Below are 24,910 nucleotides of genomic sequence, written 5' to 3' on the forward strand. Positions count from 1 at the left end.
ATCATTCCTAGCTCTGTGGGCTGCTTCTTGGTCACCCATTCCCTCTCGCTCTCCCTCTTTCGCTGCCAGCTATTGGCTGGCCCTGGGCCACGTGCTCGGTGACGGGCCCGGCTGTCCACCATCCCGCTGCCCGCTGCGTGCCAGCGTCCCGGCTTTCGCCCTGGGCGCCTCTCTCGCCGATGGGACTTTGTCGCTCACCAGGCCCAGCGCGGAGGGAGAAGCAGGGCCGGGTTCGGTTCGCAGAAGCAGCGTATCCCTCCGCACATAAAGCGCGGAGTCGTCGCCCGGCCGTGCAGAGGTAACGGGCAGGTACAGGCGGCGGTGATTGGCCCGGCTTGCTGCGGAGGCGGGCCCGCACGGTCGCCAAGTAACGGGAGGGCTCCCTGGTTCGGAGAGGGAGAGCAGCATCGGCAGCTGCGTTAGGCTGAGCCAGGTCATTGGCCCGCCTGGGTCAGCGTTGGCTGCACTGACTGGCAGGTGGGCACTGCAGGGTTTTCTCGGGTGGGAGGCGCAGCGTTTGGGGATCGAACCAGGGACTTTCTGCATGCGGAGCAGGCGCTCTTTCCCGCTGGGCTACGGCCCGCACCCGGGTAAGTTCTCCCGAGCAAAGCCTTATTGGCATTTTCTTGGGTGATTGATTGATTATTTGGTTGGTTGGTTGGTTGGTTGGTTGATTGGGTTATTTATTGCATTTGTTTATTTATTGCATTTTATTGCATTTGTTTATTTATGTATTGCGTTTTAATGTATTTATTGCATTTTAATGCATTTATTTATTTATTGCATTTCGTTGCATATATTGCATTTTCTCTACGGTGCTCAGGTGGTGCGCATGGTTCTCTTCTTAACCACCCAGCTGCTCCCCCTCATTTAATCCCCCACAACATTTGTTTATTTATTGCATTTTACTGCATTTATTTATGCATTGCATTTTAATATATTTATTTTTTATTGCATTTATTTACTGAATTTTAATGCATTTATTTATTTATGGTTCTCTTCCTAACCACCCAGCTGCTCCCCCTCGTTTAATCCCCCACAACAACCTTGTGAGGTGGGTTAGGCTGAGACGCCCAAGGTCAAACCAATGAGTTTCATGTGGTGGAGCAGGGATTTGAACCCTGGTCTCCCAGGTCCCAGCCTGTGTGACACCGACTCTCCTTGCCAGAAAAAGGAAAGTTCCCATTCACTTCTATAAGGTTTCCGGGTGGGTTGTGCCCTCATTGTTGTGGATTGGCACTCTCAGTCTCCTGCTCATCCTGATGCCCCCAAACTGCTCAGCTCTTAGTTAGGTTCGCCATTATGGACACCTGGGGTTGTGCCCCAAAAGTTCTGCTCAGAGTAGATCCATTGCATCTAATGGACCTAAATTAGCCATGTCTGTGAACTTCAGTAGGTGTACTCTGAGTAGGGCTGGTGTTGCTTACAGTCTCCTGTATTCGGCTGGTAAATGGCCAGTGATACAGATCTATGATCTCCTTTCATGCCCATCTGGCCTCTGTCTTTTTTTCTTTCCAATCTGCTGACCCTTTCCCTCACTTGCTTTGCAACTATTTCCCCCCATTAATATGCACAATCAGAAATTTCAGTATTTTTTATGTAATTACATCGACAAAGCAATATCATAATGATGGTGATGGTTCGTGAAAATAAAATTCCAGAAAAAGAAAGTGTGGCTTAGTGAATGCAGCTATCCTATTCAGTGTTTTGCCCTGGAGAATTGTAACAGGTTTGTGTGAATTGGATAATAGTTTTGGAGTAGTTGGAGACTAAATCAGGCTTTCCGAACCTCTGTATTTAGATACAGTACAATATTTTTGGCCCCTCTTCCAGATTCTAGGGGGTGAGAAGTTTGAGAGAAGAGGAGGGTTACAGATCTCCTTTTCCACCAGAAAGCACGAGGTAGAAAAAATAAGCAGCACTATTCCATCTCTTGCTGCCTTTGGTTGCATGTAAGTTGTCATTCTTTCATGTTATAGTTATTCCATCAGGCTACCTAATTGTTTCCATCCCAGCCAGTTTTCGAATTTTTAGATTTCTGGCCCTGCCTCTCCTATACATACTGTTCCCCCCCCCCCAAAAAAAATTTTCTTCTTTGCCTGCTGTAAGCAGCTCTATGTGTTGTTGTTGTTGTTGTTGTTGTTGTTGTTGTTGTTCTTCTTCTTCTTCTTCTTCTTCTTCTTCTTCTTCTTCTTCTTCTTCTTCTTCATCGTAATCTACCTTTTTCCCTTACAGGGACTCAAGGTGGCTTGCAGATAAAAATAAGAACAGTTAAAAACATGGGGGGAGGGAAGCAAACATTAAAAACCAATTAAACATTGTTAGAATTAAAACTCTTTATTAGAATCACAGAGTTGGAAGGGACTCTGAAGTCCAACTGCCTGCAATGCAGGAATGTCATCTAAAGTATGCATGACAGATGGCCATCCACCTCCTTTCAGAATACTGTACACTCAACGTACACTTTGCCCTGGTTCAGAATGAAAATCATAAATTCCACCCTGTTAAAAATGGGCTTCCTGGTGAATTTTGAACACTGGTTCCAAATACCACCTTCCACTCACAAGCCCTTGTGACCTTTTAAACACCCATTTTATTAATTAAAAGAACAGTTGCCTGTGAGTGGAGTGTTGCATTTGCTTAAGATGATGACTAGATTAGCATTGTGGAACATGGTTCAGGAAAAAATTGGCCGTTCATACAAGCCTCTTATGCCAATTTCTACCACGAGTGAGGTTTTTAAAACTGCAGAAGAGAAGTGTACAGGTGAAACTCGAAAAATTAGAATATTGTGTATTTATTTGTTATAATTGTGATGATCATGGCGTACAGCTGATGAAAACCCCAAAGGCTTGCCGTATCTATCTCATACATTAGTTTCACCTTTTAAGTTGAATTACTGAAATAAATGAACTTTTCCACAATATTCTAATTTTTCAAGTTTCAACTGTATATTGACAGTGCTGACAGTCACAGTCTTAACAGTGGTAGAACAATATATCTGTTAAAGCTATTAAAACCCTACAAATAATTACAGTAAAAACAACACAGCACCAACCCTTTCATTATACGTGCGCTATAGATGTGCAAACAAACAAACTGGAACCTTTAAGAACTGGTGCCCGAACTTGCCTCTTTCTTCCTCCCTCACCCCCATCCCTTTTTCGCGTGTCTTCTGTCTTTTAGATTTGTAAGGCTGAAGACAAGAACTGACTACTGGCTTTCGTACGCCACTCGAGCCTTTTCTAATAAAGCCCATTGGGACTCAAATGGCGGACAGTAATTGGAACTGGAGCTAATGAGTCAACAAATGAGGCAGAGTCAACTACAGTAGTACCTCGGGTTAAGTACTTAATTCGTTCCGGAGCTCCGTACTTAACCTGAAACTGTTCTTAACCTGAAGCACCACTTTAGCTGATGGGGCCTCCCGCTGCCGCCACGCAGTTTCTGTTCTCATCCTGAAGCAAAGTTCTTAACCCGAGGTACTATTTCTGGGTTAGCGGAATATGTAACCTGAAGCGTATGTAACCCGAGGCACCACTGTAATTTTAGTTTTCTCCCCATCTTCCTCTCTGTTGAAGTTCTTTGAGGGCAGCACTGAGGCTGAGGAAGAGAAAACCAATAGGCAGTGCTACCCCCTGGACTTGGGTGTAAGAAAGAAGGCAGGTATGGGCAGGCTGAGATGATGATGATGATGATGATGATGATTTTTTTTGTTTGTTTATACCTCACCCATCTGGCTGGGTTTCCCCAGCCACTCTGGGTGGCTTCCAACACAATATTAAAATACAGGAATTCATCAAACATTAAAAGCTTCCCTGAACCCTAAAGATGGGTGAGGTAGTGGCTCCTTCATTTTGGTGGACCAGCCTCTACTGGGTAAAAATGCTTTAAGTAGGTTAGGGCACCTGGCCATTATTATTATTATTATTATTATTAATTAAATTAATTAAGTTTGTATACCCTCCTTCATCTGTAGATCTCAGCTTAAAAATACAAGGGAAAAAACACAAAATACATAATAAAAACAAGAACAAAACAATATTCCCCGTCCCACCAAATGCATGTAAAAGGATATAGGATGTTATTCGGCCTGGTTGAAGAGGAACGTTTTCGCCTGGTGCCTAAAGGTGTGTAATGAAGGCGCCAGGCGAACCTCCCTGGGGAGAGCATCCCACAAGCAGGGAGCCACTGCAGAAAAGGCCCTATTCTCGTGTTGCCATCATCTGGACCTCTCGTGGAGGAGGCACACAAAGAAGGCCCTCAGATTATTATCTGTCCAGGACGGTTTATATGGAGAGAGTTGGTCCTTGAGGCATTGCAGTCCTGAGCCGTTTAAGGCTTTATAGGTCAAATCCAGTACTTTGAATTGGGCCCGGAAGCTAATTGGCAGTGAGTGCAGTTGGGCCAGGATAGGTATAATATACTCAAACCATGAGCAGCCTGGCCTCCGAATTCAGCAAAAAAACGGGGGGTGGGGAGGACACCAAAAACAGCTATTAAAATAACAGTAGACCAAACAAACAAACAAAAACAGCTTCAAAGTTTTGAAGTTTTCATGAAGGAATAAATATGAATGTTTTCCCCTTGATAAAGATATATCTGAAACACACAGTGAACATTTCACTCTTCGTAGCTGCTTTTTGTGTGAGTAAAACCTGCAATTAAATGGATGCTGTGTGTGTATTTAGTTCTTTTGAAGTACAATTCCTTTCTCGTTTTATAAAATGGTATTCTTCCACCATTCTGTTCTGAAGAAATGCACTTCTGATCTAAAAGAGTTCACATTTTAAAGGAAAGTGGTGGTTGTGCACATTAAAGTATTGTTAGATATGTAGATAAAACAAAAATAAATAATAGGTGTATCCAAAACTGGTGATGTTTGATATAACCACAAGCATGACTGTGAGACGAAATCATTGGAGAAAAAACAGTCTTTTAGAGCATTGAGCCTAAATGCTTTATTGTGGTGTAAAGCTATGAGGGGCAGAGACCACATTATCTGATACTTTACAAATCTTGCACATACTGTATGAGGAGACCCACAAGATGTATTTGCTCGTTTATTGCTTTCCTAGTCAGTAGCAGCAAAGACTGCTCACTGCAACATTTTGGTGGAACAGCAGAGCTATCTCACTTTTGCAGTCTGGCCACACACAGCAGAAGGTGAGCTGGCAGATTATGCCCAGCTCAGCCCCACCCTAAGAACACCCCATTTTGGAGCTTTCTGCCAGGCACTGCCAGCAGGAATATTAATTTTATTTATTTATTTCATAAAAATTATACACTGCTTAGTTGTAAAATACCATATTTTCCCGCTCTATAAGACACACTTTTCTCCTCCTAAAAAGTAAGGGGAAATGTGTGTGTGTGTTATGGAGCGAATGCAGACGGGAGGCTCTGCTCAGCGCTCCGTTTAAAGAGCCGTCTGGAGCGTGTGTGCGGCTCTTGGGGGCTTTTTCCCGAGGAGGGAGAAGGGCAGCCCGTCAGTCCCTTCTCCCTCCTTGGGGAAAAGCCCCCAAGAGCTGCGCACACACTCCGCACGCTTTTTAAAGGGAGAGCGGCTCTTGGGGGAGCCTTAGCCGCAAGCAGCCTCTCCCGGGCAGGGGATGAAGGCTCCCTTTGACTGGGAGAGGCTATGCGCAGCTAAGCAAGAAGCCAGGACAGCCAGCGGGATCGCAGCACAGCAATCGCGCTGGCTGTCCTGACTTCTGGGATTCAGAATCATCCCCCCCCTTGTTTTCCTCTTCCAAAAACTAGATACGTCTTATGGTCTGGTGCATCTTATGGAGCGAAAAGTATGGTAATACAGTGGTACCTCGGGTTACATACGCTTCAGGCTACATACGCTTCAGGTTACAGACTCTGCTAACCCAGAAATAGTGCTTCAGGTTAAGAACTTTGCTTCAGGATAAGAACAGAAATTGTGCTCTGGCAGCGCGGCGGCAGCGGGAGGCCCCATTAGCTAAAGTGGTTCTTCAGGTTAAGAACAGATTCAGGTTAAGTACGGACCTCCGGAACGAATTAAGTACTTAACCTGAGGTACCACTGTAATAATAATAATTGAACTGGTTTGCGCATTGTGGTTTATTGCGAATGAGCAGCTCATGGTCTGGAGAGAAGCAAAACTGCAAGTGCTGGTTCACATGTAATGCTAAGCCAAGGCTCTTGGTTTGTTGCCCCTGGCTGCAGGCAGGGTGGAGCAAAATGGGAGTGATTTATTAACCGGAAGGCATAAACCATGGCTTACCATCATGTGTGGATCAGCTCAGTGTCTGAGGCCGTGTACAGCATTCAAAATTTGCCAGGCGCCTGTTGTATCTTGCAGCTGGCTATTGGCGGCTTGCGACCAAGTGAAGATGCCTGGATGATGCCAGGATGATGCCCGCTGTCTCCACCATCTGGAGGTGCATGCCTGGGGAATCCTTGGATCTTGACTGTTTTCACATCCTGTCGAATTCTATCCGTTATATTTTGTATGCGCAATCGGAATGAATTTTAGGAACCCAAAAGTCATATTGAAAAATACAACTTTTGAGTCACCTGGCCCAAAAACGGCAACTAGGCATTCCGTTTTGGTGACTTTTAATCCTGGTTTAAGGGGTCATTTGGCTCCTAGCTTATATATCTGAATTTCTAACACTGGCTGTCTACACATTTCTGTTTACTCTTCATCCTGTGTCCTGCTGTCCTGGAAAAGCTTGTTTACACGATGTCAGCCACAATCCATATCTATCCTGTAGTTTCTTGTGAAATACTGCATTTTGATGCATTTCCCCCCAAAATCAGCTTTGATTTGAATTGAGAACTGCTCATTGGGTAAAGGCATTCCTGACTGATCTCTGCATGCCATTCACATGCAGTGAGTGATGTAGATACATCTCAGACTGTTCTTATGTGTACAACAGGGTGCAAATGCATTTAAAACACAGTGAAAATGACCTTTAAGCTAGTAGTGTGAACACAGCCATTGTCTAGAAGTTTTGGCATCCTGGTGTTGAAATACATTTATAATGTAACACTGGTGTTTAAAAATACAGTGGTACCTCGGGTTACAGATGCTTCAGGTTACAGACGCTTCAGGTTACAGACTCCGCTAACCCAGAAATAGTACCTCGGTTTAAGAACTTTGCTTCAGGATGAGCACAGAAATTGCACGGCGGCAGCGGGCGGCCCCATTAGCTGAAGTGGTACCTCAGGTTAAGAACAGTTTCAGGTTAAGAACGGACCTCCAGAACGAATTAAGTTCTTAACCCGAGGTACCACTGTAGATGGAACAGTGGTAGATATTTCCATGCACTGGGTGGGTTAACAGAATTTTGGCACCTCTAATGAGGGAGTTGCCATTGCTTCCTTTCCATTCTTAATTTATTACTGTCCTCTTAGCACTTGCTTTCAAACTTTGGAAACATTTCATAGATAAATATAAAATGCATTTATGCTAAAACACTTAGAGCTTGTACTTTGAAAAAGCCGAAGGCTTCTAGAATAGAGTCAGAGCTGTATCATGTTGCAAATATTAATTCATGCTCAAACAAGAGCAGTTAGAATGTTGCTTTCTGAGGCCAAAGGAAAAGGACTGGACCCTGATTAAAATAAGACACGAGGCTTTGACTGGCAGGCTCTCGGAGGAAGTGCAAAGTGTGTATCTCCACACACCCATCCAGGCCGTTTTATTAACAAAAGAACCCTTTACACAGTGTTCGTAAGAACCAATCAGATTTCTTCTTTTTTTCTCTCTTTTCAAAAATTTTTTTATTCAAAATTAAAACAAAACATATTATCCAAAAACATGTCATCCTTGTTTTCCCCCCATTTTTCCTCCCTCCCACACAAAACCCACCCGCCCCCGCCCCCCAACTTCCCTCAGTTCCAGTCTTTGGTTTCTCTGAGACTGCTATTTTCTGCATGTTACAAAGTTGTATAGCTCCTCAAACTATTTCGCTGATTATTATCAATAAAAAGTTTGTGAATGTTTATTCAAAACCTGCCAAGGAGTCCAGTTCACTTTGTTGCGTCTTCAAATACTTTGTAAAGGGTTCCCATTCATCTTTAAAGTCACAGTTATCCTTGTCCCGTAGCTTATATGTCAGTTTTGCCAGTTCTGCATAGTCCATCAATTTCTCTTGCCATGATTCTTTAGTTGGGGTTTCTTCAGTCTTCCATCCTTGTGCTATTAGAACTCTTGCGGCCGTTGTCGCATACATGAAGATGTTTTTCAGCTTTTTTCCAGCAACTGGGCTGTGTACTTGACTTGTCAAGCAAGAGAAATGGACAGTAGAGGAAATGGCCAGAGATGCAGAGGGTTGTGGGATTTGGTCAGAAATTATTGTCAATGACTCAAACCCAGTCAACTTTCATAGCGGACACAATGGCTTGATGCATATTTTATAATTCCTCATAGTAATCCCATCTGATTTTCGCACTCTGGATATTTGCACTCCTACATTAGAATTACCCTGCAAGCATGATGGGTGCCTAATAGATACCGTATTTTTTGCTCTATAAGACTCACTTTTTCCCTCCTAAAAAGTAAGGGGAAATGTGTGTGCGTCTTATGGAGTGAATGCAGGCTGCGCAGCTATCCCAGAAGCCAGAACAGCAAGAGGGGTTGATGCTTTCACTGCGCAGAGATCCCTCTTGCTGTTCTGGCTTCTGAGATTCAGAATATTTTTTTTCTTGTTTAGCTCCTCCAAAAACTAGGTGCGTCTTGTGGTCTGGTGCGTCTTATAGAGCGAAAAATACGGTATTTAAAAATACTTGAATGAAAATGGAACTTGAGAACCTGGCAGACATTTTTATAACTGCCTTTCAAAATGTTGCATACTCTGGTGTCTGGGTTCAGTTAATTCTTGGGTGAGCTGTGAGGCTGAGCAGATGCCTCTCTTGCTAAAAAAACAACAAAACAAACCCTACAATGCATAGTTTTCCTTGGGCTGGCATAGTGTGAAGATGTGGAGATGGCAGGCAGATGCGGGTGGTGCTGTGAAATCGTGGTCATGCGTGCACAGTTTAATAGCCAGCTGCTCAAGAAACCTGAGATAAGATTATCGAGGCAGAAGCAGACTTGATTCTCAGGGATTGAAGTCATTGGGTCCAGGCAGCAAATGCGTCAAATTGTGTCCTGAACACATAGCTTTTTGTTCTTCCGTATACGGGAGGAGTTGCTGTTATCTCTTAACAATACTGTTGCAGTGAGGATAAAACATGGCCTTCACTCCTGACTCCGTGTGGTTTTCTTCAAGGAGGTTTTCAGTATATTTCATGCGCAGAATGCAGGGACATATGCGCACCCACCCTCCAGGGGGTGTTTGCAGTTACAGGCTCTGCTGCCCCGTGGTGAAGACATAGCCCCCTCTCATTATGACAATCGGTATTTTATTTCTTTAGGTCCTTTATCAGTCAGTGATCTTGGATAGCTTTACGACACACAGTGGAATTCACTTGACCTCTTTAAGGCAGGTGGAGGGTATGATGCAAAGCAGTCATAGAGAATGAAAATACCCTCTCTCTTTTTAGAAAGGGGGAAAGCAGCAAAGTGTGAATTGTAAGTGGATGCCTTCAAAGCCCAGAAGTTGCTGGGAAATGTGTTAAGGGAGAAACACAGCTAATTATCTGGAGGGCGAAGGAAGTTTCATACTGTGCGGTCAACCACTTTAAGAGTTCATCATCTACTGACTTTAGTCACAGTTATTGACCTACTTAGAAACTCATATAAGCTAATCGCCAAATGGCACCTTAAATCTAGGTTATGGTCTCCACAATGGAATGTCTAGCTGCTTTTTTTTTTACAATAAGATTTATTATTATTATTGTTGTTGTTGTTGTTATTATTCCGTGCATTTCTGTATTGCTTATATATTAAAGAAAAAAAATCTCCAAGCAGCTTACAACACATTAAAACATCAAATAATCCAGAATCTAGCTCAGTTTGGTTAGATTCTATTATTCTGCTCCCAAGCCAGTCAAGAGCTTTCAATCTTCAGAACAAATTCAAGCCTCGAGGAAAATATTTCAGATCCTTCTCTAAGTAACGTTTTGTTTTCCCCACATTTAGTTATTTGCTTACTTAATTTATAAAGCTGCCCCATAGCAGAAGTGCTCTGGGGAGCCGGTGTGGTTTAGTGGTTAGGGTGTATCTAGGGTGCGTGGTTATTTTTTTGCCCTTCCCTTCAATCACTCCTGCCCTCTTTTTACCATTACAGTAGCTTGTTCTGGGAATGCACGCAGGTATTTCTGTCCCCATGCAGTTGGCCTGATTGTCTGCTTTAAGGGCAGAAGTTTCTCTCTCCCAGGGACCTCAGCCAGAACATATAACAACAAAAGGCTTGGCACGGTTTCAGTCAGGCTGAGATCATGTACCAGGATAAAGAAGAAGACATAAGGCTCTTTAGTCGCTCTGGGTGACCTTCGTGAGAATCCCTTATACCCCGATAAGGCTTGGGATAATGCCAGACCCTAGAACAATGAGGAACTGTTTCTGCAAGTGTTTGCCCTGTGAGCATCATCCCTGACCACTGGTCCCTGTTAGCTAGGGATGATGGGAGTTGTAGTCGCAAAACATCGGGAGGGCAGAGTTTACCTATGCCTGGATTAAAACAATCAACAAGCAAGAGAAGATTTCTGGAATGTCAGGGGAAAGGTAGAAGTGGCCTTTTCCTTCTCTGGACTCCATCTTCGCTTCATCTCTTTTTCACAGATGCTGTTTATTCTTGCGTCCTTTGATAGCATATATTCTCTGGAATACACACAGAGAAGAAAACTTTGCCTTTAGCTTCCATTCTTACTAGTTGTAATAATTTTACACCAAGTGAAGCTTATCCACCCTGAGCCCGGTCCTGGCTGGGGAGAGCGGGGTATAAATATATTATTATTATTATTATCATTATTAATCTGTGCAGAATTTTCCAAATCCTTTTTGGACAGCTCTTATTCCTGCTCGAGGTTCAGGCTTCACTATGGGGGAAAAAATTAAAACATTTTTCTTTAATTTTTACCTGTAGCCATTTTTCGTTTGAATTTTTCCAGGATCAAATATCCTGGAATAACAGATTCATTTAACTTCTATCTAAGACCACAGGAGCCTCTTCCCTGGAATCTAACTCTGGATTGGGAACTCTTAAACCAAAAGCCATATAGGTGAGACAGCCAGGATAATGTAGAATTCAGCAATGGTTAAGGCATAGTTAATTTTAATTTGCTAATAATAATAATAATAATAATAATAATTGATTATTTATACCCCACCCATCTGGCTGAGTTTCCCCAGCCACTCCGGGTGGCTTCCAATCGAGTGTTAAATATTAAAAACTTAAAAATTTCCCTAAACAGCGCTGCCTTCAGATATCTTTTAAAGATAAGATAGCTGCTTATTTCATTGACGCATTCCAAGAAGGCCCTCTGCCTGGTTCCCTGTAACTTGGCTTCTTGCAGCGAGGGAACCGCCAGAAGGCCCTTGGCGCTGGATCTCAGCGTCCGGGCTGAATGATGGGGGTAGAGACGCTCTTTTAAGTTAGGTTTAATAGTTAAAATATTCATATTTTATTCATATTTTATTTTGTTTTCCATATAATCAGTTGTATATGTTGTTCCTTATTTCTTTCTTCTCCAAAATTCATTCATGTGTAATGTGGTATTGATTTCTGTTTGATATTATTATAATCTTTCATAAAAACTTAGTTGGTCTATAAGGTTCTACTGGACTAACAAACTTAGTTGGTCTCATTCACTGGTCTTCTGCTGATGTATTTAAATACACTTTCTAACGGATTTTATCTTCTCCCAAGACTTGAGTCCTGTTCAGTCAGACCCTTTTGCAAGTTGCAGCGATGTAAGAACCTCATAATCGAAGGGTGCATTTTGAGCTAAAAATGTAATTAAGCTTTCACCATGTTATTGTCATGTTTTTTAGAAAATGCAAGAAATACTGTTTGCATGGAGGAAACCGTCAATTACTGTGGGTGGGTGTTTTCTTTTAAAGTGCAATGGTAACCTTGTTAACGGGATTTCTTTTTGCAGCAATGCGGAGTGAAGATCACACTATTAACCTGAAAAAGGAGTGCTTGTCTTCTGCGCCATGCTCTAAGGTACCTGCACATGAAGATGAAAAGGCCAAGTGGGTTTTTAAAAGGTACTTTCAAGTAAGTGACTCTGTCTATGATATCAGCCGTAAATTCTTGTTTTAACATCTTGTTTATTATTTCTCCTTACGGGGTAGGGTGTTAAAGCCTGACTGCTGGATTTGTTTTAAAAGTTATATTTGCCACTAAATCCTGGAATGTTTAAAAAAAAGAACACTACCCATGCTTGGTTCAGTGAAAGCACAAGAAAAAAGAAATTGTGCTTTGCTTACAAAAAGTTTCTGATTTATTCCACTGCTTTCTGAATACTATTTTCAGACTTAGGGTTTATCCGTACTTCCTCTTGTTCCACCGCATTCCTCTGGGGGGAAACCTCTCTTTAGCGCTCAATCGGAACAAATGGCAATTCAAGTTTGTCCCATTTGCCTTTTGTTCTGATCTATCGCTAAAGAGCAGGTTTTCCTTTGGAAAAGAACGGGGCAAGGGGAAAACCGCCCTTAATCCAGTGGCAGATTACCGTATTTTTTCGTGTATAAGACGCCCCCATGTATAAGACGACCCCATTTTTTTAACCCAAAATTAAGAAATTAAGTTGTTTACCCTCCCAATTGCCGCTGCCAATCTCCTGCTTGCTGCTGCCATTAACCACACGTCCCCCCTCTGCATTCACTATCCATATATAAGACAAAATAATAATAAAAATTCCTTCCGGTAGCACCTTAGAGACCAACTAAGTTTGTTATTGGTATGAGCTTTCGTGTGCATGCACACTTCTTCAGATACGTATATAAGACGACACCCAGTTTTTGCCTTTTTTTTTTTATAGCAAAAAGCATCATCTTATACACAGAAAAATACGGTATGTTGTTGATAATGTAATCAAATGGTCTTTTGCATTTTTACTCAAGTCCTGCTTATTTAATTGGGACTTAAACCCTAGTGAGTGTGCATTGGATTGCTATTTGGGTCTGTATTTTGTGTCAAGAGCTGGAGTCTTAATAATAGATGTGAATTGGGAAATAGGGGGACCCTATGGACGAGCCTCAGCAACCTCAGATATGCAGATGACACGACCTTGATGGCAGAAAGTGAGGGGGAATTAAAGAACCTTTTAATGAGGGTGAAAGAGGAGAGCGCAAAATATGGCCTGAAGTTCGACATCAAAAAAACGAAGATCATGGCCACTAGGCCCATCACCTCCTGGCAAATAGAAGGGGAAGAAATGGAGGCAGTGAGAGAATTTACTTTCTTGGGCTCCATGATCACTGCAGATGGTGACAGCAGCCACGAAATTAAAAGATGCCTGCTTCTTGGGAGAAAAGCGATGACAAACCTAGACAGCATCTTAAAAAGCAGAGACATCACCTTGCCAACAAAGGTCCGTATAGTTAAAGCTCTGGTTTTCCCAGTAGTGATGTATGGAAGTGAGAGCTGGACCATAAAGAAGGCTGATCGCCAAAGAATAGATGCTTTTGAATTATGGTGCTGGAGGAGACTCTTGAGAGTCCCATGGACTGCAAGAAGATCAAACCTCTCCATTCTGAAGGAAATCAGCCCTGAATGCTCACTGGAAGGACAGATCCTGAAGCTGAGGCTCCAATACTTTGGCCACCTCATGAGAAAAGAAGACTCCCTGGAAAAGACCCTGATGTTGAGAAAGATGGAGGCACAAGGAGAAGGGGATGACAAGAGGACGAGATGGTTGGACAGTGTTCTCGAAGCTACCATCATAAGTTTGACCAAACTGCGGGAGGCCGTGGAAGACAGGAGTGCCTGGCGTGCTCTGTTCCATGGGGTCATGAAGAGTCGGACACAACTAAACAACAACAACATGGGCCAGCAGTTCTCAAGTCTGGGAATTGGTTTGTGTACCAGCTCTGAGTGGAGTTGCATTTCCCCTGAAGAAGCAGGTACACAGTTTGGGGAGCTTCTAGATGCATTGCTGTTGCTAGAGGCCCAGATGGCATCAGTGGCTTGGAGTGCCCATTTCCAGCTTCAGTTGGTGTGCCAACTCTGACTGTTCTTGGACTGTTCTCAAGTTGTCCAGTTTCCATTTCTTGAAAATTGCACACAAAAATATACAATGAAAGAAAGCCTTTCTTGATTTTATTGGTATGTGTAATTTTCGTTTTAGTGTTGAATTGTGAATAAATATTACATTTATGGGACACCTTTTAGTGCTATTATGCTTGTAGAGAAATAACAAAATTTCTCCTTTTTTATTTTTAGACATGTCATCCTAGTTGTGATTGGCCTTTGCTTTGTCTACATGGTCAAATTAAGCTTTCATTCCAAAGAATGTGACATGGCAAGAATTCATTATGTCAACCCTGAGCACGCAAAGGTTAGTTATTATGTCATACTGAAAAATACAACTTTAGCCCCCAAATGGCAACTAGACATTCCGTTTTGGTGACTGTGACCCTGGTTTAAGGAGCCATTTGGCCCCTAGCTTAGATGCCTGAGTTTCTAAGACTGCATGTACAGTGGTACCTCGGTTTAAGAACGATTTGGTTTACAAACTCTGCAAAACTGGAAATAGTGTCTTGGTTTGAGAACTCTACCTCCGTCTAAGAACGGAATCCGAACCGTGGAAGGGCACTGGCGGCGGGAGGCCTCATGAGGGAAAGCGTGCAACGGTTTCGGTTTAAGAACGGACTTTCGGAACAGAATAAGTTTGTAAATCAAAGTACCACTGTACAGCTTAACTTCTGTGTCTTCATCTTCTAGAGAGCACAGAAGTATGCTGAGCAAATTGTTCAAGCTGAGTGCCGGACATCTTTTGTGAAGACAGGGATGGGCAGATTATTTATGGAAAAGTACAGTATGAACGCATCTCCTTTTGTAAGAAGAGACATAAAGACGCAAGAAGCCATCTTCAAATACAAACCGCCCTTTGGATTTCACAAGTTTTCTGAAAAACTTCAAGACCTGTTGGAACTTTTACCCGAATATGACCTGCCGGAAAGCTTGCAATCGAAGCCTTGTAAACGCTGTGTTGTCGTTGGGAGTGGCGGGGTTCTTAATGGACTGGAGTTGGGCTACGCCCTGAACCAATTTGACATTGTTATAAGGTATATATTGCTTCCCCCCCCCCTTGAAGGTTTTGAGTGAAACATAGAGCTGTGACTGAAATTCAGGATCTTTGCTGAAAAAAACATTGGCCTCTGTTAGATTTGTGCTTCCTGTGCTCAGTTTGTGATCGGTCATTTTCTACTTACGACCGTTTAAAATGTGATTGTCACTACAGTGGTACCTCGGGTTACATACACTTCAGGTTACATAATCTTCAGGTTACAGACTCCACTAACCCAGAAATAGTGCTTTGGGTTAAGAACTTTGCTTCAGGATGAGAACAGAAATCGTGCTCTGGTGGCGTGGCGGCAACAGGAGGCCCCTTAGGTAAAGTGGTGCTTCAGGTTAAGAACAGTTTCAGGTTAAGAACAGACCTCAGGAACGAATTAAGTATGCAACCAGAGGTACCACTGTATGCTTTTTCGTTTCAAAATGAATCATAGAGTTGGAAGAGAACACAAGGGCCATCGAGTCCAACCCCCTGCCAAGCAGGAAACACCATCTAAATCTAAAATTGTAATTAAGCAGGAAATACAGAGGGATCTTTTAAGTTTGTCTTTACAAAACTCATTAAGATGGGCACTCATTCATGCGATTTATTTTACTTCACAGGTTAAATAATGCACCAGTTCAGGGATACACAGATGATGTTGGTAATAAAACTACCATAAGGATGACATATCCAGAAGGTGCCCCCTTATCTGAACATGAGTATTATCCAAATGGCTTATTTGTTGCTGTTTTGTTTAAAAGTGTTGATTTTGACTGGATTCAAGCAATGGTGAAAAATGAGACACTTGTAAGTAATAGCCATATAAACACCTTATCAACGTTTGGGTTTCCTGTTACCCAGTGCTATCTTTCCAGAAAAAGGGGTGCCAGAACTGAGTTCTGGCTGAAAAAAAGCCCTGATATTACCTGTGTAAATAACATTGAGAGGGTTTTTTTAAAGCTTAGGACTGCCAGAATCAATACGGTTTTCATGTTTATTGTTCAAAATTCTTGGAAGTCTGCATAATCTGAGAATGTCTATCCCATTTCATGGAACATATTGCACTGTTCTCCCAATTGGTGGTGCTGTGGTCTCAACCACAGAGCCTAGGACTTGCCAGTCAGAAGGTTAGCGGTTCGAATCCCTGCAACGGGGTGAGCTCCCGTTGCTCGGTCCCAGCTCCTGCCAACCTAGCAGTTCGAAAGCACGTCAAAGTGCAAGTAGATAAATAGGTACCGCTCCAGTGGGAAGGTAAATGGCGTTTCCGTGCGCTGCTCTGGTTCGCCAGAAGCGGCTTAGTCATGCTCGCCACATGACCCGGAAGCTGTACCCGGCCAGTAAAGCAAGATGAGCACCGCAACCCCAGAGTCGGCCACGACTGGACCTAATGGTCAGTGGTCCCTTTACCTTTACCTTTACATAAGAACATTTAGTCCACCATGGAGGCAAAGCATTACCTCCAACATGGCTAGGAGTGACTTAAACATGTAAGTCCCATGATTTATACATAAATAGCTAGTAGGGACTATTACTATGTGTACTCTTCACTTTTTCCAAACCTAAATGTGTTTTGGGAGGGCAGTTGTATAATAAAAATTAGACTGTATTGTGACTCATAACCCTGGGAAGTGTGTGTTATACGTACGTTATGGATTCCAAGCTTTGTAATCATTTTAATATTCTTTTTCTTGCAGCCACTCTGGATGCGGCTGTTTTTTTGGAAGCAGGTAGCCGAGAAAATACCAGTGCTACCTAAACACATTCGCATCTTAAACCCGTTAATAGTCAAAGAGACGGCTTTTGATATTCTGGGGTATCCTGAACCTCGAGCAATGTTCTGGGGCTGGGACAAGGTGTGTGTATGTTTTGCGGATAAAAGAAGATGCTTGCATTTTTCTGCTGCAGTCCAGTCATTGTTAAGGATACATGAAAATGCCTTAATCCACTCCAGCTCTGTGTGTGTGTGTGTGTGTGTGTGTGTGTGTATATGAATGATATTTTTTATTAGTTTTTTTAGCATATCATTTTCAACAGTAATTAACCATACTTTTACATCTTATTCAAATTTTTGACTTCCATCAATCCTGTCTGAAAATTTTCTAATGTAATCTCTCAGTATGCATTTCTTATCTTCCCTATTACATTTCAAACTCATAACCAATATCTCTATCTTTTTCTACTTTGTAACACTTCGTATATTTCTCCTTACAAAACTTCTTGTAGTCCTACTAGCGTAATTTGTTGATTACAGTTGCTCTTCAAATAATTCATATACTTCTTCCAATCTTCTGTAAATCTCTGGTCCCGCAGGTTTCGAATCCTACCTGTCATTTTGTCCAATTCTGCATAGTCCATTAATTTTGTCTGCCATTCTTCTTTCGTTGGAATTTCTTCTTGTTTCCATTTCTGGGCTAACAATACTCTTGCCACAGTTGTTTCATGCTAAAACAATTTAACATCTTGTCTATTAATGTCCTCACCTATAATACCAAGTAAAAATGCTTCTGGTTTTTTTAAGAATGTATATTTCACCATCTTTTTCATCTCATTATATATCATTTGACAGCATTCCACTGCAATTTTGTTTAATTTGCACAGGTCTGTCTTAAGTTCCATTAGACATGGATACGGAAATGCTTTTTTATGTAACGTGCAACAGACACACATATCTCATCTATCGACAATATTTACATACCAGCTGCTTCCCCTGGGTGTTCCCTGTCAAAGCTGATAAGTTTCCAGAGGTGTGGCCTTGATAGTCTTGTGCAGCAAAAACAGCCAAGAATTTTGTTGCACCTGAAAGACAAATCAATTTATCAGCTTTTGGCCATCTTCCAGCTCTACAAATCTGTGATCAGCTGTTACAATCATACCTCGTGTTGTGTTAGGTTCATGTTGCGTCTTTTCAGCTTGCGAATGCGCCAAACCCGGAAGTGTATACTTACGGGTTTCCGCGTCCGCAGAAGCAGCGCTCTAGTTACAAACTTTTCAGGGTGCGAACGGCACCCCGGAACGGATCGAGTCCGTAACTAGAGGTACCACTGTACCTTTAACATCATTTGCTTTTATTCTTGATCAAAAGTGTGATTGTTAGTGTGGTGGTTTTGTTTTTAGTTTTCTTTGTTTGCTGTGGTCGGTTTTGTTTCTTTCTTTACTAGTTGCCATTGACTGCATTGGATGGCTTTAACTAATTTTTATTGATGTCACCTGGTGCCTTTGGCATTAGGTAACTTAAATAAATTCAGTAAATAACGATAAATCACAATTTCGCAGTAAAACTGCAGTTTCAAAACAAAAACCAAAAACGGTCACGTAAAATAGAATATTGCAACAGCCAAAAAAGTATCTAAAGGAACTTAAGACAGACTTGTGCAAATTAAACAAATTGCAGTGGAATGCAAAATATCAGAGATAGCATAAGAAATCATAATTGCATGCGCATTCTCCATGATTTTCTTCATTTTTAAACCAAGCAAAGAATATCAGGCATGGCTTAAGTCTAGGGAATCTTGTGGTTGTCAGGGTTTGGACAAGAAGATGATCTATTAATTTATTCCTTTACTATATTCATTAGTAATTAGTTGATTTTCAGCAGCAGTAGTGTGTAATATGGCATTGTCACCCTAATATAACAAGCATACTCTAATTTGGGAATGTCATTTCCTCCCCTTTAGAATGTGCCTACCATCGGTGTGATGGCCGTGGTTCTGGCCTCACATTTATGCGACGAAGTGAGTATAGCTGGATTTGGATACGATCTGAGTCAGCCCAACACCCCATTGCATTATTTTGACAATCTTTGCATGGCTGCGATGAACAGCCAGAGAATGCACAATGTGACTACAGAAGCAAAATTTCTTCAGAAGCTGATAAAAGAGAGAATTGTAAGAGACCTCAGTGGAGGAATACATTGCGACTTCTGCGGAAAGACAAGTTAGTGACTGAAAATGATCCCAAAGACTGGATTCTGTGTGTTCCTGCAGCCTCCTCCTCCCCAAAGGAGGCACTCTCAGTTTTTCCATCTTGCAGGATACCCTAAAGGACTTTTGATTACCGTGTTCAGCTGCTTTCCTTTTTAATTTTATGTTCAGTTGGGTAAGTATTTTTTAATGTACATGAAAATAACGTTTTGCTTCCCACAAGGATTTTGTGGGTAGTTTAAATTTCCTTAGTGCATATTTAATGGTTTAGTGTTTGGAAAGAGATCCAGAACCTTTTTATTATATAGGTTACTGTGCCTAGAGCTGTGTTTCTTGACTTCATGAAGGAAAAAATTCTCAATTGGTGGTTCATTCTCACGTCGTGCAGCACTTTTAAATGTGTGGATTTATTTTTATTAGAGAACATGAATATTGGGATATGGAAGTGACTCTCATTACTGGGTGAAGCGATCACTTACGGTACATTCCCTTCCTTAGACCATATTCCTGACATTTTAATTCTTCCTCCAGTCAGCCTTTTACACTGCAGAGCCAAAGCCCCTTTTCAGTGACATGGCCAGAAAGTGCAGCATCTACTCCCAATTTAGAGACCAATAATCACCAAGCATGGTCTGGGCTGGGGCTGTTTGATATCCGTCTTACTGTGAAGACGCTGACTTCCTTGAAACAAACAAATAAGAACAATTTTGATAACCCGGTACAGTATTACAGTATAGGTGTTTTTTAGGTGTAAAGTATTTCTCTCCTTCCAAGTCATGCATTACCTAGGGAGGTATAGCGATGATACGGCAGCTTCCCATAAGATCTGAATATCCCACGTGATTCAGTCTTTCAAATGTGGTAAACCTGTGGACCTGATGCAGCCCTCCCATGATTTTTTTTTTGGGGGGGCACCCCCAATGTGAGGGACGCGGGTGGCGCTGTGGGTTAAACCACAGAGCCTAGGGCTTGCCGATCAGAAGGTCAGCAGTTTGAATCCCCATGACGGGGTGAGCTCCCGTTGCTCGTTCCCAGCTCCTGCCAACCTAGCAGTTCGAAAGCACGAAGTGCAAGTAGATAAATAGGTACCGCTCCGGCGGGAAGGTAAACGATGTTTCTGTGCGCTGCTCTGGCTTGGCAGAAGCGGCTTAGTCATGCTGGCCACATGACCCGGAAGCTGTACGCCGGCTCCCTCGGCCAATAAAGCGAGATGAGCGCCACAACCCCTGAGTCGTCCACGACGACCTAATGGTCAGGGGTCCCTTTACCTTTACCCCCAATGTGGGTGGTTGCTGTGAATCGCAAACTCAGAGAGCTCCCTCCTATTTCTGATGCACTCATCTGTTAGCAGCAGTAGATGGGGACAGGAGGAGAGGCAAGATTTCGGCGCCTCTTTTTTTTTTGCTGCCCATTGCAGAATGCTGCTGCCAAGGGACCATTACACCAACAAACATCCTCTTACCATCCTCACACCAAGTGGTAAGAGTTGGAGTCCAGCAACGTCTCGAGGGCTGACAGTTCCCCAGTCCTAATGTTAAGGATGGCGTACGTAGAAACGACAAATGAAATAGTATTCACCGTTACGGGTTGGTTGCTGTGGTGTGAAATAGTAATTTCATGAAGAATGAGGTTTCTGTTAAGATGTGGTCCCGGTGGTGTGATGGGACCCACAGTAGAGATGCTTCTTCCTAACAAGAGAAACCCCTGCAGAAGATCATGTGGAAGAAGCCCAGTTTTCCAGGGGTGGTTCCTGGTGTACGGTAAAAGTGCAGTGTTGGCTTCTCAAGTTATTACCCTGATATGATAGCAGGGAGCGAGACTGTGGCAGTTATCATGGGTAACATAGGACCTAGGGCCACTCCAGACTGGTGTTTTATTGCAGGCATATTTTGCATCATTTTCTTGCCACATGAATAGTGCAAAAATAGTGGATGTGTTCTGCTTTATTAGTTCTGCGATGCTTCCCTAATGCCACATTATTGATCTCCAGAGGAGCAATAGGAGCATAAGAAGCTGCCTTATACAGAATCAGACCATTGACCCATCTAGCTCAGTGCTATCTGTTATCATTGTTTATTAAATTTATAGAGCACCTTTCATCAGGAGATCACAGGGTGGTTGACAACAAAACGAGGACAAGGAAGAGGTGGGCAGTCTTGATGGAGCACTCTTCTCAATCAGGGCTGTAAGTGCTTGTGGGAAAGGAATAATAATAGGTTTCCAGAGCTGCGTGTAGATTGAACACACTTAAATGGGAGGAACCCTGTACATGCATCTTCCCAAGAGCCTATGTTTATTGAACAAATATCTCAGCAAGTTCAAGGATTTGGCTACATCCAAATGAAAAAGAAGTCAGAAAGCTGACCAGCTTCATCTGGCTTGTGATGCACATAAGAGGAGCTTGCCCTCAATTTAGACACACTCTGTAAGAAAGCACCCAATTTAGATCATGCTTGAATTCATATAATAAGAATTTGAGGAGCACAACGTTCAGCCTTCCTAGTATTTCAGGCACGAGTCTCTCCCAACCCCTACCTAGAGATGACGGGGATCGAAAATGGGACGTTCTGCTTGCAAGGCAGACCTTCTGCCACTGAGCTTTGCTCCCTCCCCAGCACAGCCAAAGCAGAACAAAAATAAACCAGAACATTTGTGGCATAAAAGGTGATGGGATTTTAGCAGGACATTGCAGGATATGCACTGATTGGAAACGAAGCGGCAAGATCGCCCCAAAACATTTGCAGGTGGGAACAATATTGGAAAGGACACCCAAATTTTTTATTTATTTTATTTATTGTATTTACGTCCCCCTCCCCAATTAATTCCCACAACAGCCTTGTGAGGTAGGTTGGGCTGAGAGGCAGTAGCTGCCGCAAAGCCACCCTGTGAGCTCCACGGCCTAGTGAGGATTTGAACCCAGATCCCAGACTGACACTGCAACCACTACACCACACTGGCATTGCAAGCACAAATTATTATGAATGTGTGCAATAAAAAATGATGTCTGGAGGGGCCTACCTAAGTACTAATGAATTTTTGTATGAATTGCATCGGTTATAATAAACGTTATTTCCATCAAACTTTTAGTTGGCTTGTTGAAATGATGGTGTGTGTTCTTGATATCCGCTTATATGTACTGAAGACAGCCGTCGTCTGCTCTTCAGTCAAATGGTTAACAGCAAGTTCTGAATGAATCAGATCTGTTAATGGGATAGTAGACATCCAGCTAAAACACACAAGCTGTGATGCAAAGAAGGTAGTCTATTTTCTCAATATATTTGTTGAGGTGAGGGGAGGGCAGAGGGAGGATAAAAGAGAGGTCCTTGCCTAATACCAATGTCTCAAGATGATGACACTGGCAGTCACTAAATATAACATAAAACAAATGTTCCGTATTTTGAATTTCCAAAAGAATTACATGAACCCAATGACAAACAACAAACTTCCGCGTGTTCCTAATTCTCAAAAGAGGGTTTGGGATTTTTCTTAATTCACCTCTCAGGCCTGGCTCCAACATTGCACCAGGTTAAGTGAAGGAGAGTAGCGCTGTGGTTTGTCTTGTGGGTCTCAGTACATTGCACGTTGGACTCCACAGTATGCACATTCTGAATACTGAAAATACTGTGCAACATTCCTTTTCAGTATGAGACAGGGCATCCTTCATGATCCTCTTACCACTTTCTAAGGCGTTAGACCTAATTTTGTCTATTAATGTCCTCACCTATAATACCAAGTAAAAATGCTTCTGGTTTTTTTAAGAATGTATATTTCACCATCTTTTTCATCTCATTATATTTATTTGACTGCATTCCACTACAATTTTGTTTAATTTGCACAGGTCTGTCTTAAGTTCCATTAGACACGGATATGGAAATGCTTTTTTATGTAACGTGCAACAGACACACATATCTCATCTATCGACAATATTTACATACCAGCTGCTTCCCCTGGGTGTTCCCTGTCAAAGGTGATAAGTTTCCAGAGGTGTGGCCCTGATAGTCTTGTGCAGCAAAAACAGCCAAGAATTTTGTTGCACCTGAAAGACAAATCAATTTATCAGCTTTTGGCCACCTTCCAGCTCTACAAATCTATGATCAGCTAATACAGTCATACCTCGTGTTGTGTTAGGTTCATGTTGCGTCTTTTCAGCTTGCGAATGCGCCAAACCCGGAAGTGTATACTTACGGGTTTCCGCGTCCGCAGAAGCAGCGCTCTAGTTAGACTTTTCAGGGTGCGAACGGCACCCCGGAACGGATCGAGTCCGTAACTAGAGGTACCACTGTACCTTTAACATCATTTGCTTTTATTCTTGATTAAAAGTGTGATTGTTAGTGTGGTGGTTTTGTTTTTAGTTTTCTTTGTTTGCTGTGGTCAGTTTTGTTTCTTTCTTTACTAGTTGCCATTGACTGCATTGGATGGCTTTAACTAATTTTTATTGATGTCACCTGGTGCCTTTGGCATTAGGTAACTTAAATAAATTCAGCAAATAACGATAAATCACAATTTCGCAGTAAAACTGCAGTTTCAAAACAAAAACCAAAAACGGTCACGTAAAATAGAATATTGCAACAGCCAAAAATTTTGTGTCACGGAGACCCAAAATCTGTGCATATAAATTACATGGTATCACTCTAGAAGCAAAATACTGTAGGCACAAGTGCTTTTTGCTTCTTTTCACTCAAGTACTTGAGCTGAAGTGCTTGGTTTTGAACACTGGAAATCTGAATGTCCCCCATATATTAAATAATTGGATGAATGTGAAATGCAACAGGTGGTGAACTCTTGAAAAAGCTTGAAAATATCTCTGAGGGGAGACAGTTCCCTAATTCAGGAATTTGATAATGATCCTATAGCCTGACCTTTGATGACACTACCAAGCATCCCTCCTGCCTTTCTATTCTCTTTCTTTATTACCTTATATTTTTATTCAGCGTGGCAGAGGGTAAGGATAAATGAAGAATTGGACGGAGAAGATGTTGTGCAATGTGAGAAGGAGGTGGGGGATAGAGTATGATTGGAACGAGCCTGCCAAAAGCCTAACCAGTCCAGCACTCCGCTTCTCAGAGTGGCCAACCAGTTTCCCAGGGTGCTTCATTGCTGAGTGGGGATTCCAACCCTTGTCTCAGTCACAAAACTGTAAAGTTGGAAGGGACCCTGAGGATCATCTAGTCCATGGGTAGGCAAACTAAGGCCTGGGGGCTGGGTCCGGCCCAATCACCTTCTAAATCCAGCCTGCAGATGGTCCATGAATCAGCGTGTTTTGACATGAGTAGAAAGTGTCCTTTTATTTAACATGCATCTCTGGGTTATTTGTGGGGCATAGGAATTCATTCATTTTTTTCTTCAAAATTTAGTCCGGCCCCCCACAAGGTCTGAGGGACAGTGGGCTGGCCCCCTGCTGAAAAAGTTTGCTGACCCCTGAATGAGTCCAGCCCCCTGAAATGCAGGAATATGCAGCTGTCCCATACAGGGATTGAACCTGCAAGCTTGGTGTTATCGGCACCATGCTTTAACCAACTGACCTACACAGCTGAAATCCAATGCACTAACCACTATACCATGCGCACACTCTCTCTCTGATTGGTAATGAAGCTGTGCAACCGCCCCAAAACCTTTGCAGGTGCAAACAACGTTGAAAACATGTGACTGCCTTCATAGCATCAGGACCACAAATCACCAGAAATGTGCCATAAAGGTTTCCTGCTGCATTTCAAGCCCCCCACAGCTAGGGGAGGGAGTCATGACATAAAAGCAGCAAACTTGGGGATAATAAAGCGCCTATTCTGCCTCTTCCCAAAACTCATCCTTCCCCAAAGCAACTTCAACTAAAAACAACAGCTGCT

The 24,910-nt window shown here is 42.5% G+C and overlaps 1 protein-coding gene and 1 long non-coding RNA gene across 7 annotated transcripts; one reads left to right on the top strand and one right to left on the bottom strand.

Annotated features, from left to right (window-relative positions):
* Window positions 1-177: 177 nt before the first annotated feature.
* On the top strand, window positions 178-22,147 carry ST3GAL5 (ST3 beta-galactoside alpha-2,3-sialyltransferase 5). Of its 6 annotated transcripts, none has more exons than XM_081020998.1 (7): window positions 178-298; window positions 12,019-12,140; window positions 14,310-14,424; window positions 14,811-15,154; window positions 15,768-15,954; window positions 16,842-17,000; window positions 18,822-22,147. In XM_081020998.1, exons 2-7 carry the CDS (start codon window positions 12,097-12,099, stop codon window positions 19,083-19,085), a joined length of 1,113 nt encoding a protein of 370 aa, XP_080877124.1. In that variant the 5' UTR covers window positions 178-298; window positions 12,019-12,096; the 3' UTR covers window positions 19,086-22,147. The 6 variants fall into 6 exon arrangements, with proteins under 6 accessions (XP_080877124.1, XP_080877120.1, XP_080877121.1 ...); XM_081020994.1 differs by lacking the exon at window positions 178-298 and adding an exon at window positions 309-590 and having other exon boundaries at window positions 12,019-12,130; XM_081020995.1 differs by lacking the exon at window positions 178-298 and adding an exon at window positions 309-477 and having other exon boundaries at window positions 12,019-12,130.
* LOC308485495 lies at window positions 2,144-23,246 on the bottom strand. Its single transcript, XR_013990570.1, has 3 exons — window positions 23,003-23,246; window positions 17,843-17,943; window positions 2,144-2,248 (listed from the first exon to the last, which is right to left on the bottom strand). It is a non-coding gene; the product is annotated as an uncharacterized lncRNA (long non-coding RNA).
* Between the last annotated feature and the right edge of the window lie 1,664 nt (window positions 23,247-24,910).

This window comes from Podarcis pityusensis (assembly GCF_964106645.2).
Source record: "Podarcis pityusensis genome assembly, chromosome: 9".
NCBI lineage: Eukaryota > Metazoa > Chordata > Lepidosauria > Squamata > Lacertidae > Podarcis > Podarcis pityusensis.

Bases quoted from the DNA above. Each gene is read 5' to 3' on its own strand.
- ST3GAL5 (XM_081020994.1), top strand. From the start codon at position 545: ATGCGGAGCAGGCGCTCTTTCCCGCTGGGCTACGGCCCGCACCCGG. The intron at 14,425-14,810 runs GTTAGTTATTAT...TTCATCTTCTAG, and splicing joins TCAACCCTGAGCACGCAAAG to AGAGCACAGAAGTATGCTGA. The intron at 15,155-15,767 runs GTATATATTGCT...TTTACTTCACAG, and splicing joins CAATTTGACATTGTTATAAG to GTTAAATAATGCACCAGTTC.